Source organism: Protopterus annectens, chromosome 5.part0, assembly GCF_019279795.1.
Source record: "Protopterus annectens isolate FY-2018-M chromosome 5.part0, PAN1.0, whole genome shotgun sequence".
Lineage (NCBI taxonomy): Eukaryota > Metazoa > Chordata > Ceratodontiformes > Protopteridae > Protopterus > Protopterus annectens.
In genome coordinates, this window is record NC_056735.1 from 1,428,338,044 (window position 1) to 1,428,352,146 (window position 14,103).

At 41.1% G+C, this 14,103-nt stretch overlaps 1 protein-coding gene across 2 annotated transcripts in view; it reads left to right on the plus strand.

Moving 5' to 3' along the window:
• The window catches only part of PCCA (propionyl-CoA carboxylase subunit alpha), a 4,227,722-nt gene that overhangs the window by 2,330,254 nt on the left and 1,883,365 nt on the right, over positions 1–14,103 (plus strand). For both annotated transcript variants that reach the window (XM_044071233.1, XM_044071234.1), the window contains 2 exons: positions 3,484–3,627; positions 4,415–4,489. In XM_044071233.1, the coding sequence (XP_043927168.1) occupies positions 3,484–3,627; positions 4,415–4,489 (219 nt within the window). The remainder of the gene's footprint in view (positions 1–3,483; positions 3,628–4,414; positions 4,490–14,103) is intronic.

Below are 14,103 nucleotides of genomic sequence, written 5' to 3' on the forward strand. Positions count from 1 at the left end.
AATCAATGCACCACATTTTACATTGGGAAAACTTAAGCAATTTAAAAAGCATATTTATGTGTATAATCTGGATATAAAAAATCCACTAATGCTCTTTATAGACATATTGAAAATATGACACTCATAGTTTTAACTTTTTAGTAATTGAGCAAGTTAAAAAAGACCCACAAGAGTGGATAATTGAGGAACACCTGGATAAGAATGAGTTGAGATGACAGATAATATTGGATGCCACTAATTATCCAGGGCTCAATGATTCTTGCTCCATTACCTCTTTGTTAAAATTGAAGTTTTGTGGTGCTAGTTAGGAAATTTGTTTAGCATTTTATGTAAAATGTTATTGTTAAGCATGTATATACAGGTTATATTAATTTTTATAGTTAATAGATAAATTATTATTGGCTATGTTTTATTATGACACACACACTGAGTGGGTTTATATGGGTGTGGTTTTTAACATTTCATTGTTCTGATGAAGTTCTGAGTGAACGGAAGCACTTGACCAATAAATTGTTTCTCTGAGGAAGGTGGTTCACTGGTTTGTTTTTCTTCACTAGTTCTTGGTTTGGTGGATTGGTCTTCTTGGCTAATGTTTATGTCTTGAAAATGGATAAGCAGCACTGAGTGACTGACCATTTCAAAGGCATGTGATAAGTCAATAAACACAACAACAGTTAGATTCCCTTCATCAGTGTTGGATAAAATGTCATCAGTCAGAGTCTAGAGTGCTGTTAAAATGCTACTCCCATCTCAAACGCCATGTTGTATCAAGGACAACAACAACAGAATCCTTAAAATGGGGGGATGCTTGGTTGAGATCATCCCATACCAGAGGATATCAAGGGGTATCTTCTTAATGCATCCTTAGACAGGAGTCTCTTATTTGGTTCTCTCACAGAGGATAATTTAGAAATTTAGAGAAAAAAAGGAGACCATTAGACCAGGGGGTCAGCATACCTGACAAAAGAAGCCTTTGAAAAGCAAAACTTTGTGGGCAAGAAAAAAGGATGGATCAGTGAGGTCTTCTAGAAACTGCTCCACAAAGTTTTCTGAACAGTCGTAACTTTGCCAAGATCACCATCACCTTCCTATTTCCCATTACCTCTTTTCAGCCACCCTCCTGCTTATCACATCCTCAAGTAAATGAATTCTGAATATTTTGTGTTACAGAATAGAATTCAGCACTTTCCTTTTTTCACGGGGATGCCTTCCACCACAGCAACTCAGATACAGTTGGCAGTATCTCTCCTCAGCCGTCTTGTGGGGCAAGGGACCATAAAAATGATCCCTCTTGGACTCAGACTGTTCCTGGTCCCAAACAATAGCCCATGGAGGCCTGTACTAGACTTCTCGTACTTGTCTCTTAATAAAGGTACCAGAAATTTAAGATGCTTGCCCTGCAACCTTCCCTCACTTGCTGATGCCTAGGGGCTCTATGGTCACCATGGATCATGCATGCAAAGAACACAGGTGATCTCACAGATTCAAGACAGGGAACCTCCCTTTCCAGTTCATGTCCTTGCCCTTTGGGGTTTCCGGTACTCCCAGGTTCTTCACAAAATGCCTGGCTGTAATGGTGGTATTTCTGAGGATGAAAAGCATCTAAATCTAGCCACATTTGGACAGCTGCCTGTCTTAGTTCAAAGAGGAACTGCAGGGGAACCTTCTGTTCATCTTCAGCTGTCTCCATAGCTTGGGGCTTTCCTTAAGTCTTCTAAAACCTTGCCTGACTCTTTCTGAAGGTCAGCTTGTACAGATTCCCTTCCACCTTTAAAGGTGATTTCACCTTCTAGCAATCCAGGGGATGACTATGATAGCAAGAGAATTTCTCAGAACCCTACGGTTTCTGGTATTTATTGTCTTGATGCCTCTGTCAAAACATCATATGCAAATTTTCCACTTGGTACCTAAAGAAGTTAAGTGAAGTAGTAATTTTATGTCACTGCTATCCTATTTCATGGTAGTAAGTAAATATATTTACAACAGAAAGCCTCACATCTCACTGTTACCTACAAGTGACAATTTTCTCATTTATTCCTTTTTTATTGCTGGAAGTGTGACATTGAAGATAAGAGTCTCAGCAGTAAAACTCAAAGTAAAGGCAACTAGAATAGTTTCTAGGTCAAACATAATTTACCTCGCCATATATGTGTGTCACTGAGCACTAGCTTACTGTTGAGGAGTGGAACTGTTACCCTTCTGTCAGCATGCATGAGCAGCATAATACAGTTGTTAGTGGACCAATCAATTTTTTGAAGAGGGTGTTACTAATTCCTGCTCCTGACTTATTGGAAAAATCAGATGCATTAGCTTGTGCATGCACAGCAAGCCAACAGAAAAAAGGAATTGCAGATGCAATGCTGAGGTTTATTATTTTTTTTTTTTAATTTCAGTTTTCTGAAGGGATTATTTTTTAAAGTAGGAAGAAGTGAAGAGGGCGGAATCCAGGAAAATATTACTGAGTCTTAGAAGTGGAGAAGATTATGTTCTTAGGACTTGTCAGTACTGTACAAAGCCAAGTTATTGTGAAGGATCTGAATATAAGTTAAAATCAGTTGTAAGTCAGTTACATATAAATGCAAAATTGTCATTGTTGCATTAGTTTTGGTTTGGCTTCTCTCTGATTTATACAAAAATGGTATAATTTTTCATGTAATTTGTTTTAGATAAAAGTTTTGTCTGTTTTTAGAGATTTAATTATCTATGCTCTTATCCTACAAATCGTTTGCAAGTGTAAATGCAAGAAAAATATTTCCATAGCATAAGCCTTATAAAGTTTTCACAGCAGATTTCAGATAGTACGGTGAATACATTGGTTTTGCCCAGCTTTACTTTATTTGGATAAGTCTGGAAGAAAAAAAATGAAGGATCCATCAGTTCATTTCTGCTACATTGCACTAACTCAAGATTACACTAATCTGGTTGCTTGTCAGGACAGGTTAGTGAAAATAGGCAAATGGGTAAGATTTAGGTAGATTGCTATTGAGGAAATCACAAGTTTCCTCCTCCTTCTCTCTACTGAATCAAATGGAGTAGAGTGACATAGGCAACTGATTGCAGGTTTACCAGAAAGTATGCAAAAATACAGATAGTGATGGCAAAGTCTTCCGTCTGCCATCAACAAAGAAATACATACATCATCTAAATGTAAATGAAGTTGCCACTGCATTACATTGCAGCCATGTTTTGTGAGTTATGATGATTTTTAAAAATATGCCTGCAGAGTATTTGTTATAGTTAGTACACAGTCAGTTCAAATCTATTTTATCATTAGTAAATGCACATTTTAAACTTGTCAGGAAAGGGTTTCTCTCCCTTGTCTGATGCTAGGAAAGTGCAGTGAACATTGCAGGTGCAGGTATTCTTGTTGCTCTTTATTTGTATGTGCTAACATGTTTCTGCCCAGTTAGAATTGTTTTCCTTTGGTAATGTCTTGCTGTTTATAGTCTTTCTCATGCTGACTGACAGTTCTTGACCTTGCAGGTTGAACATCCCGTCACAGAATGCATTACTGGCCTGGATTTGGTCCAAGAAATGATCCGCGTTGCCAAGGGTTACTCTCTGAGGCACAAACAAGCTGATATCCCCATCAAAGGCTGGGCAATTGAATGCAGAGTTTATGCTGAGGTAAAAAAAAAAAAAACTAATACTATTTGTCTGTTGGAGATGAAGTGAACGGATGGATGAACACATGGGAGAATTTACAGGAGGTAGATTCTGTATACCCACGTGCAGGACTTCCCAGTTTGAAAGCTGGATATTTACTGTATTAAGCATGGTATGTCTAGTTATAATTTGATATTTTATTGTATTTCTTTAAAAGCACACTGAGGGTAAAAAAAAAAAGACAATACAATTGAATTTCATTTCTCAGGGTTTGTATTGTATGTAGGTCAGATTTATTGCTATCTTTAGTAAGTGTCAGATGCTTTGCTGATACTTTTATATCACTTTTCATAGTGAACAGAACTGCAGATTTGTCACACAAAACTGCTGTTTTCATTATAGAAGTCCAGTGAAATGGTGTAAATAACAGTGGTTCTGCTCTGTCCTGTTTTATGAGCCTGGAATGGTATATTTCTAAGGGGTTTATTAGGCAAACAAGGGGTGAAGTACCATTTTAATAAGTTGAAAGTCTTCATTTAGCAGTCATTTTTTATATGCTGTGTGATGTCCTTTTTGGATGGGATCATGTGTGCAGTTGTTTGTAATCCTAATCAGCAGATTCATATGCAAATATTTAGTATGAAAGGGTGCATTTTTATATGGCATAACACTTTAAAGTAATAGAAGATGAACCAAATATATGACTTAATAGAAAAATGCTGCAGATTATTTATAATGTTAAGAACTGTTAACCTTGTTTCTTATGTTTTATTTTGACTTAAATTTTCCCTGTTGAACTTTGTTTCAGGATCCTTACAAATCATTTGGCCTACCTTCTATCGGCAGGTTATCACAGTATGAAGAACCACTGCATATACCAGGTGTAAGTCACTGATGTTTTATCTTCTGGGTGTGCTTTAATTTAAAGATATTGTATGTGATTGCTATTTTTGCTTTAGTCTCACTACAGAAAATGTAGTTTTGTTTCCTTACTTTATGTGAGTGAACACATGTTGAGCACCTGAATGGACACTGGAACAAAAGTATCAACAGTGTAAACAGCAGTTGTTTTGTATATACCCACGTGTCCACACATGGATGCACACATGCTCACTTGTACACACACCCACACAAACACTCATTATCTCTCTCTCGTTTTCTCTCAATTACATAAACACACACACACACACACACACACACACACACACACACACACACACACACACTTTTTTCATTTGTTTTAAATTGTTGTTGACCACGTGGTGCATAAAGGTACCAAGGCCATGCTGAGCTGTGAAGTTTTCATGCTGGGTTTCAAGACTTTACAGAGAGAGAGAGAATATGAAGGTAATACAAGTATTATTTAATGTATTAGGGAAAATAAATTAACTAGTGAGGAGCAGTTTGCAGGCAAGCCAAGTCTTTTTTTTAATAAAACAAAGTCAACTTAAATTTGAAGATGTTGAAGCAAACAGCTGTAATAATTATTAAGATTCTTAGAAGTTTGCACTGTATGGTTACAGCTAACATGATGTCAGAATTTTGCCCTGCAAGTTTTTGCAATTTACAGTTTTCAAACGTGAGACCTGTTGAAAGTACAAGTGATAATGGACAAACTCTACCCCCTACAGTCTTTGTCCCACCAAATCTTTCTTCAATTAATGCTGCAGCAGGAGTTTTATGTAATAACATTTGTGCTTGTGAGCTATCCACATAAAGAAAAAAAAAAAAAAAACAATTAAAATGCCTTAAATGTTCTGCTTACTGCTGTTATTTGCTTGTGCGAATGTTGCATGTCAGCTAAATGGACCACGGAAATAGATAAAGTGACTGGGTGCAGGAGAGTGCACACTAAGCTTTGTCTATCATTATTGCTAGGAGCAATCAAATTGATGCCAGCAGGACAGTAGACGCGTTGACAGCTGTAATTATGTATCTCCATGGTGATCACTTTTGGCCTGTCATGGAGGCCCATGAGTACCCTCCCTTGTAAGCATTTAATCAGATTGGGCTGTCACTTGTCAGGTAGACGTGGCGGGCTGGGAGTTGTGCTTAGGGGAAGAGGTGAATTGAAAATGAAGGATGGGAGATGCCTGATAGCTTTATGTGGCCTGCCATGGTATCTTAGAAAGAATTTTTAATTATGCTAGAGCCTTTAGAACAGTATTTAGAAGAGTAGAGTAGAGTAAAGAGGCCAGACTTTCTTTATTTGAGTTGTTGTTTCATTGATTGACGGTGTTATTTTCATGTTACAGTGCTAAAACTATAGTTCTTATGTTTACTTCAGTTTTTCAGATGTGTGTGTATAGTCTGAGTGACTGATTCATTTTTCAGTTCAGTCAGAGTACATGTCCTGAGAAAAAAGAAATGAGCAAGCTTGTATTCAGAAGTATATTTGTATTTTGTTTTGGTAAAAAAAAAAAGTTCTTGTTTAGATGTTTTACAAGTCCACAAGCATCACATTTGATGCTGTGCATGCTGACTCTTCACCTCTTATATTTGGTGTAAAATAATTAAAAAGGCTAAGGATTTGATACTGTCATCTCCTTTGACTTATATTTTTGTATTGCTACCAATATTTCATTTTTCTCTGTTTTTACAGTGACGCATACTTTTGCTCCTGCTGTTTATAATTCTGTCTTTTTGGTCATATTTCAGTAATATGATAGCTGATTATTTACTGTGCTGCTCAGTGCATTAATACCGCTACATGTGCATTTGAAAGGTGACAGGAAAATGTTATTACTTTTCCTTTCTTTGTTGTTGAAATGTTGCTCTGAGGGTTAGCTTTTTCCTGTCATTGAGATAATATAGACATCACTGTGCCCTCACATTGGATACCCCAGACATGAATTTCTGAGTTGGGTCCCTTGATAATTTGCTGAATTAAAATATTAATGCTTAACAGCAGACATGTTGACCTTTTTCTGGCTCACTGCAGACAGATGAGCTGCTATTTATTAGAAAGGTTTCATCACACAGGTGAAAGATGTATGGGAGTCTTTGAGGCTGCCTTCCCCTTTGCTGCAGTGTTATGTTTCAAAACCCTGCTGTTCCAGCAGCTTGGATTGAATTCCTCCATCCTCAAGATCCCTGGGATGCATGGATCAGTCTTGCATATTTTGATTAGCTTTTAAGTGCTTAAGATACCAAAGCCTGACAACAGCAATTTAATAAATATTCATTCCCCAGGAGCTGCTTATTTCCAGAGTTTCATATGGCTAACCTCAGTGCTCTGCTGATGAGATCAAACTGAGAGATGAAAAGTAGAATCAGCAATAAACTAACTTATTGCCTACTTAGGAGCAATCATATTCTTTAGAAATTCAGCACATGCTTTTTCTATAAATTACAGCATTTCAGAAATAACTCTAGTTGCATTGCTAAGTGGCAAAGGCATAGGTGGTACTGGGAGAACTGTACAAATATTAAGATCCCAAGGGTATTAAAAAACAGAGAACAGGATGAGATTGCAGTGGAAAAAAAGACTTTGTTTAGAGTCTGCTGAAAGAGTGTCCCAATGGTATTGCTAAATAGAGCACTTCCTCAAGCCCTTCTCCTTTTAGACACTGCTTTGCGACTGTAGTCTGCCAGCAGCAGAATCACTTAGACCAGGATTCATAGACAAGTTGGATAGTACACAGCTTGCCGTTGAGCAGGAAGCTGCCCCCCCCCTTTCCAGTATGCTGCGATTCATAGTACCAGCTAGTGCTACTATGCAGCAAAGAAAACAGCACAGGAATAGCTGTTTGCAAATTATCATATAATAACATTAAAACTAAGGTGCATAGTCTGAGTTTATAATGAGATGTGAATGTGTACCTCTGAACTAGGTCATTATTTGTAGTCATAATGAGCAGATAGCAAGCAGCAAGCTATGCACCACTGTAGAAGCAAACAGTACATGGGAAATTGCAGAGATGTAGTAGGCAAACATGATAGGACTAGCAGCAGCAGCCTTTATGCAGCATAATTTCCTTTCTGTAAGTTCTGATCTCTCCCTGCCAGGAGAGTGATGCACTGACAGGCAACATGAACAACAGCGAATTAACTATCCACAGCTGACTGACCATTTCTGAGACAGTCATCACCATCTGTAACTTCTGTGACATCACCTGTCTTCCCAAAGTATCAAGTGCTATAGATTACACACATGTGGCATTAAAGGCCTCACCTGGTGCTCTTGGGTAGTGCTTTGTTAGGAAGGGCTGGCATTCTATTAAAAGCCAGGTATTGTCATATACAGTGCATAGGAGGTTGATAACCAGTGTGGTCTATACAGCATTTTGGCATTGTCCATGATTCACACATTTAACATAAAAGTCATCCATACCTCCGCTTCTTGCATAGTGAAATATCACTGGGCAGTCTAGTCACTAAGCACAGGCACTGTAGTAGTCTAATATACAGGCAATGACAATGTGTACATGTCTTCCCCCCATATATTTCCTACTGCATTTCAGGTGATGTTGAGTACCACTCCAAAGGATCCCATGTAATATCACCAAAATGCAGTGTAACACTGCCCTTACACAATCATGGAACATCACTGAGCATGTGTTTGATCTCCTGAAAGCATAGCTCCAATGTCCAGATATGTTTGGAAGGGCACTGCAGTACACCAGCATGCAGGTTGTTTATAGTATGCTGTATTCTACATAATATGATTACGAGGAAGCATGCAGGCCAGTCTTCTTCCCTAGAAACCCCTGGATCTACCTAAATTAGTGCCTTTAAAAGACACCATACTAACATCATTCAGTGATGAGTCAGGTCAAGAGACAGCTAGTAGCTACTGCTGCACCACCCCAAAACTGTGGCAGGCACAATACATAGCAGCACAGTCAAAGTGGCGGCATCATGTTCAGCTCTATGGCCCCTAATAAGCACATAGTAACAGTACATTGTCACACAAAACAAATGCAAATCCTGCAGTGGTAGTTAAAGCCTGTGGTGGGTAGTGCATAGTAGAATCATACTGTACATTAAGCATAAATACATATACCAAATGGGAGGAGGATGCAATGTGTCACAGTCATCATTTACACAAGTGCCAAGGGACATAATGATATGTCGTCATGACCTGTGTGGGGACATGTCAGTAGAGGTGGACACTAGGATCTTGAGGCAAGGGTACTCTGTGTCATAGACAATGGTCCTCTGATGACATGGTAGGGGAGTAAGTTTGTGATTGTACCTGTGGGGGCAACACTACATGACCATGATCTAGGGCCTCTACTGTGACATAAAGCCACAGGACTAGAAGTCTGTCATGACAGGGATGTTGACCTACAAGGAGTAGACTGGCAATCTGTCCTACCCCTAGAGGTTGGCAGCCATGAGGGGTGGTGGAGTGTGATACTTGTAGACTTGCATGCGCAGGGTGTACACCTTACAGTGGCCTTGTTATGTGACCATCCCATGTACGTACCCATCCCCAAACATGGACAATACACTGATGGTGGCACTTGCTATCCTTGGCATGGAGGTGGATAAGTCAGTGATGTGTGCCATTATAGCCCTTTTGAAACCTAGCAGACAGTAGTGTCTGGACTCACTCAGACTTCAGCGGTGCTGAGTGACATCCTAAGAATGACATTCAGTACACTAGTCATCCCTGCGTGGCCATAGATACCTGCAGAATGGGTCCAAAAGAAATCAGGAGCTGGCTGTGACAAGGGATGGTGCCAGGGGCTGTTGTATAATGGGCATATGCCCTTCCATATCACTGTTGCAGTATTCATAACTGAAGGGATCTCCTGCCAAGGATAGCCCAATGTCTGGCCAGTATATTAAGTTCTTTAGTATTTACAGGCACAGTATGTCACTTGTGTGCTTCCCACACTAGGAGTGGAGCTTAAAGGTGATGTATGAATGCACACAGTCAGAACTTCTTTGCCGCCTGTCTGGACGCTATCACTAAATGTCGGTCTGAACACATTTTTGCTGTGCTGGTTACCAAACCATGTTTTAGATAAGTGCCCTGTTGGGGCTTCTCCATATCTTTTCTTTTTTATTTAGTGTTGGTTGGATTCATGACATCCAGAAAGGGAAAATGTTAGTGTGAGAGGAAAATGCCCCATAAAGACCATCACAACCAGTATCTCTTCTGCTTGGGTGCTTCCCACAACCATATACAGTGTTCTAGCCACCAAGCTTTTGTTCCCAGGACCTTATGTAGTCAGCAACCTTCCTTATCTATTTACCTTGAAAACCAATGTCTTAAGCTGTTGGCTCAAGGTGCTATGGCGGAGTCTTCCTGTCCTGAGTGTCAGCCAAGTGAAAGCCCAAAAAAGTTAGATCTGATATGGCTGCTGTTTAGCCTCTTCTCTACATCTCTCTTGAAGCTAGTGAAAGCCCAGAGGATCGTCTGGTGGTAGCTTCGGATTCCTGTGCTTATGACTATGTCAGAGGCCTATGTCAGAGGCCAGCATGGATTCGACTTCTCACATGTCCTTGGAGGCTTTACAAATGTCTGCTGATTATATCCAAGGGACCAAGGGGATTCCATAAATCTTAGTAAGGGAGAAGATCCCTATTATGCTTATTGAGTGTCACCAAGGATCTGACCCTCCAAGGGTGTTTTGTGCAAATGTCCTGCAGAAAAGAAACCAAAAACTAAGCATATTTCCCCAGTAGTTAAGAATCCCCAACACACTGCTGTGGTGGTGCTGCGGTAGCGTTGTTGCCTCACAGTAAGACGTTGTCCTGTTCGATTCTCAGCTAAAGCGTCTTCTGTGTGGAGACATGCGTGAATGGGCGTACCTTCGTTGAAGGTTATGCGTCAGAGCCGGCAACTCGGTACTTAAAAATCTACTGCCAATCATTAGCGGACCGGAGTTTCGCTGTGGCGACCCCCTAACTGGGAAAAGCCGAAAGATACAAAGTTAAGAATCTCCAACATGAATGGCAGGACTTTACTCAGGGGTTGTTTAATGCTTTCATGGCCCTAAAGCCTCCTCAAGGGGTGTGTGTGTGCCTACCTCTCCCTGGTCTTTGACTCTCCTTAAAAGACCCAAGAAAGAATACTTGGCTTACTCTTCTCAGATCCCATCCTCTTTAAACTATGGTTCTGAGAAAATGGATTGTATTAGTCCAAATTCCCCTTTAGAGGAACTGTCCTTTGGGGAGAACTGCATGATGGAATTCTTTAAGTGAGATTCCTCTCAAGTTTCTGATGTCCAGAAAAGGTATTATGAGCTCCTCTATAAGGAGTCTCCTAAGCCTTCTTCCGTTCCCCCAGTTCTGGCTGTCCTCCTGGATGCATTTTGTGGACCCTGATTCTAGCGCCCTGTTAAATGCAACTTCCTCCAGAGCTGCTGCATTTGGTTCTGTTAGGAGACATTACTCTTGGCTTCATCTTCATGCGTTGCCTGATGACATTAAGGCCAAACTTTTGGATGATGCTTTGGATAATAAAAATCTTTTTGGTGTTACTGAACCTTTTAGTCCCTCCGGGATAAAGGTAAAGCCTTACAAGAGATAAAACAGATTTTTGTTTCTCCTATTCCAAAGTTCCAGAGGAATTACCCCTCCAAATCTGCCTTTGTTCACAGGCAGTTTCACCCTCTTCCCAAAGGAAAAAAGGGTTCTAGTCATGTGCTTCTGCAAAGTCTACTTGATCCCCTACTTCTCAGAAACCTACTTTTCTGGATAAGCCATGATCCATTTGACAAGTTGATTCCTGTTTCCCTTTGTCAGGTTCCCTTATCCTCCCATCTTTCCCTGTCTCTTCCAAATTGGTTAAGGATCACAACAACTCTTGGGTTTTTTGTCCCTTATCTACCAGGGACATTTCATGGTTTGGAAATCCTGTAATGCCTTTCTTTCCCCAGAGGTGCTCCATTCTTTTTTGATCCATGACACTATTGAACCTGTGCCCCTGCCCAGGTAGGGAAAGATTTTTACTACAGAATGTTTTTGGTTCACAGAAAGGAAGGCACTTGGAAACCAATTCTGGACCTTTCTCAGCTCAATACCTATCTCAAGATTCCTTGCTTTCAGAAGTTGCCTCTTCAAATGTTGTTTACCCTTCTTCTACCCCAGGCCTTTCTGGTCTGTCTGGATCTTAAGGATCTGAACGCACATATGTTTTGTTTGTACTGGATAGTAAATAAATGCAAGCCAGTGTTGTTGTTTTACCACCCCAGTTACCCCTAACTATTATGCGTCTTCCCAACAGCTCAGCTTTTTGTTCTTCAGTCTGTTTATTAAGACTTAGGTTCATAGGTTCATAGGTTTATACTAGGCTATCTGCCCTAAGGCATTTATAAGCCTAGCCCAAATTATTGTGGCTTACGCCACCCCTTATATGAAAAAATACTGTGCCCATTAGTTTGTTGTGCCTCTGTCCAGCAGTGACCCAGAGATGATTCCCGGGGTAAACCTACGATCTCCCATCCACAGGTCTAGATTTCTCTTGAACAGAGTCAGCGAGGTGCTCTGCCTCACATGGACCGGGATTTTATTCCACAGCATAGGGAGTCTCCGAGTGATAAATCTATCCCTCCAGCACGTCCTATTTATATCCGTGCTAAGGTTTAAGTCGCTTGCTCTAGTGGTTTTGGTGGATTTGGATTTTTGAGGTGGAGCATGTCCATTAATTCCGGGTTGGACATGGCCTTGTATGTCAGGCACATGTCACCTCTGAGCAGACGGTATGCGACTGAATAGAGCTGGAGTTTCTTCAATCTGGCAGCATATGACAGATTTTGGAGTCCCTTTATCCTTTTGGTGAGGAACTTTTGGGGTCTCTCCAATTGCTGCAGATGTCGGGTGAGATACATCCCGAATGGGGCATTGTACTCGATCATTGGTCTGATAAGTGAAGAGTACAGGGGAACAATGACCTCACTAGATCTGGATGTGAATCCCTTCATGATCAGGTGGGCAATGTAGAAGGTCTTTCTAACCACTTTAGCAATGTGAGTGTCAAAGAAAGGCCACTGTCAACCTGGGTCCCCAGGTCCCTGATAACCTCTTCTGTGCTTAGTGGATTGCCACCTATATGGTAGCTTGGGGTTACCTTGTTTTTCCCGAAGGGTATGACTATACATTTTTGGCGTTTAACTTCAGGCCATGGCTCTGGCACCAGCTATCTGTTTCCGTGAGTCCCTTCTGAAGGATATCAGTGTCCGATGCACTTTCCACTATGGCGCCCAGTTTGCAGTCATCTGCAAACTTTGTCAGCCAAAGTCCTCCCATGTTGGCCTGTACTTCTGAGAAGTAGATGCCAAACAATAGGGGGCCAAGGACCGAGCCCTGTGGGACACCACTTGTGACCGGCTTGGAGTCTGACACAGCGCCAGCAACTCTAACCCTGTAGGTTCTGTCCTTAAGCCAGTTTGCAACCCATCTTGTGACATATGGGTTTACATTTAAGCTGGTAAGTTTTTCTACAATACCCGAGTGGGGTATTGTGTCGAAAGCCTTTGCAAGGTCAAGGTAGGCTGTATGGACTGCCTTTCCCTCATCAATGGCCTTGGTGACTATTTGGAAGAAGTCCACCAAGTTCAAAAGGCATGATCTTCCCTTGACAAAGCCAAACTGGGTCGGGTCGAATGTCTGCAAGTCCCCTATATCTTTGTTTATGAGCTCCATTATGATCCTCTCCATAGCTTTGCAGACTAGACTTGTTAAGCTTATGGGCGGTAATTACCGGGTCCGTAGAGGCGCCACCTTTGTGGAGTGGGACCACAGTTGCCGTCACGCCACTCCTTGGGCACGTATCCTGTGGTAAGGCTGAGATTAAACAGCTGCCTTATGTGCGGGTTTAATTCCTCATTTAGCTCGTGTAGCACACAGCCGGGGACACCATCCGGTCCCATTGATGCTGTGTTTTTAGCTTTAGAGAGAGCAGCTTTCACCTGCGCATTTGAGATGTCCGGGAGGCTACACTCGGCTGGGATAGTTATCTCTCCTTTAGGGGAGAGGGGTGAAGTTTGCACTGAACCTGTCTGCCAGTATGTTGGCAATGTCTGTGGGTTCAGTGATTTTTGTATAATTTTGGACTAATTCTGAGCATATCTGTGAGTTTCCACCCAGGTTCCTAACATAGCTGAAAAAGGCCTTATGATTGTCCTTTGAATCCATGGCAATTTTTCTCTCAAAATTGGCCTTAGTTGATTTTATGAGTGCTCGTATTTTTTACTAATAATGATCAGGGGTGACTTCCCTTTTATGGATTTTGTTCTATCATGTAATAGCTTTCTCCTCTTATTGTAAAGTTTGTTAATGGCTGGGGTCCACCAGACTGGACGTTGCCCTTTGTGGAAAGAGTCTTGGTTTTATTTGGGATTGCCTGATCCATGCAGTCCTGGAGGTGTTCATAGAAGGCATTTGTAAGGGCTTCCGCAGCTTGGGTTGTGGTTTCCTCTGACTCAGGGGCCTTGAAGGATACCACACCAGTCTTGAGTAGTGTGAAGTTTGCTTTAGAGAAGTTCTTCACTATGGTCTTTTTTGTTTGCGGTGGGGGCGGCATGTGGATTTCCAGTGAGA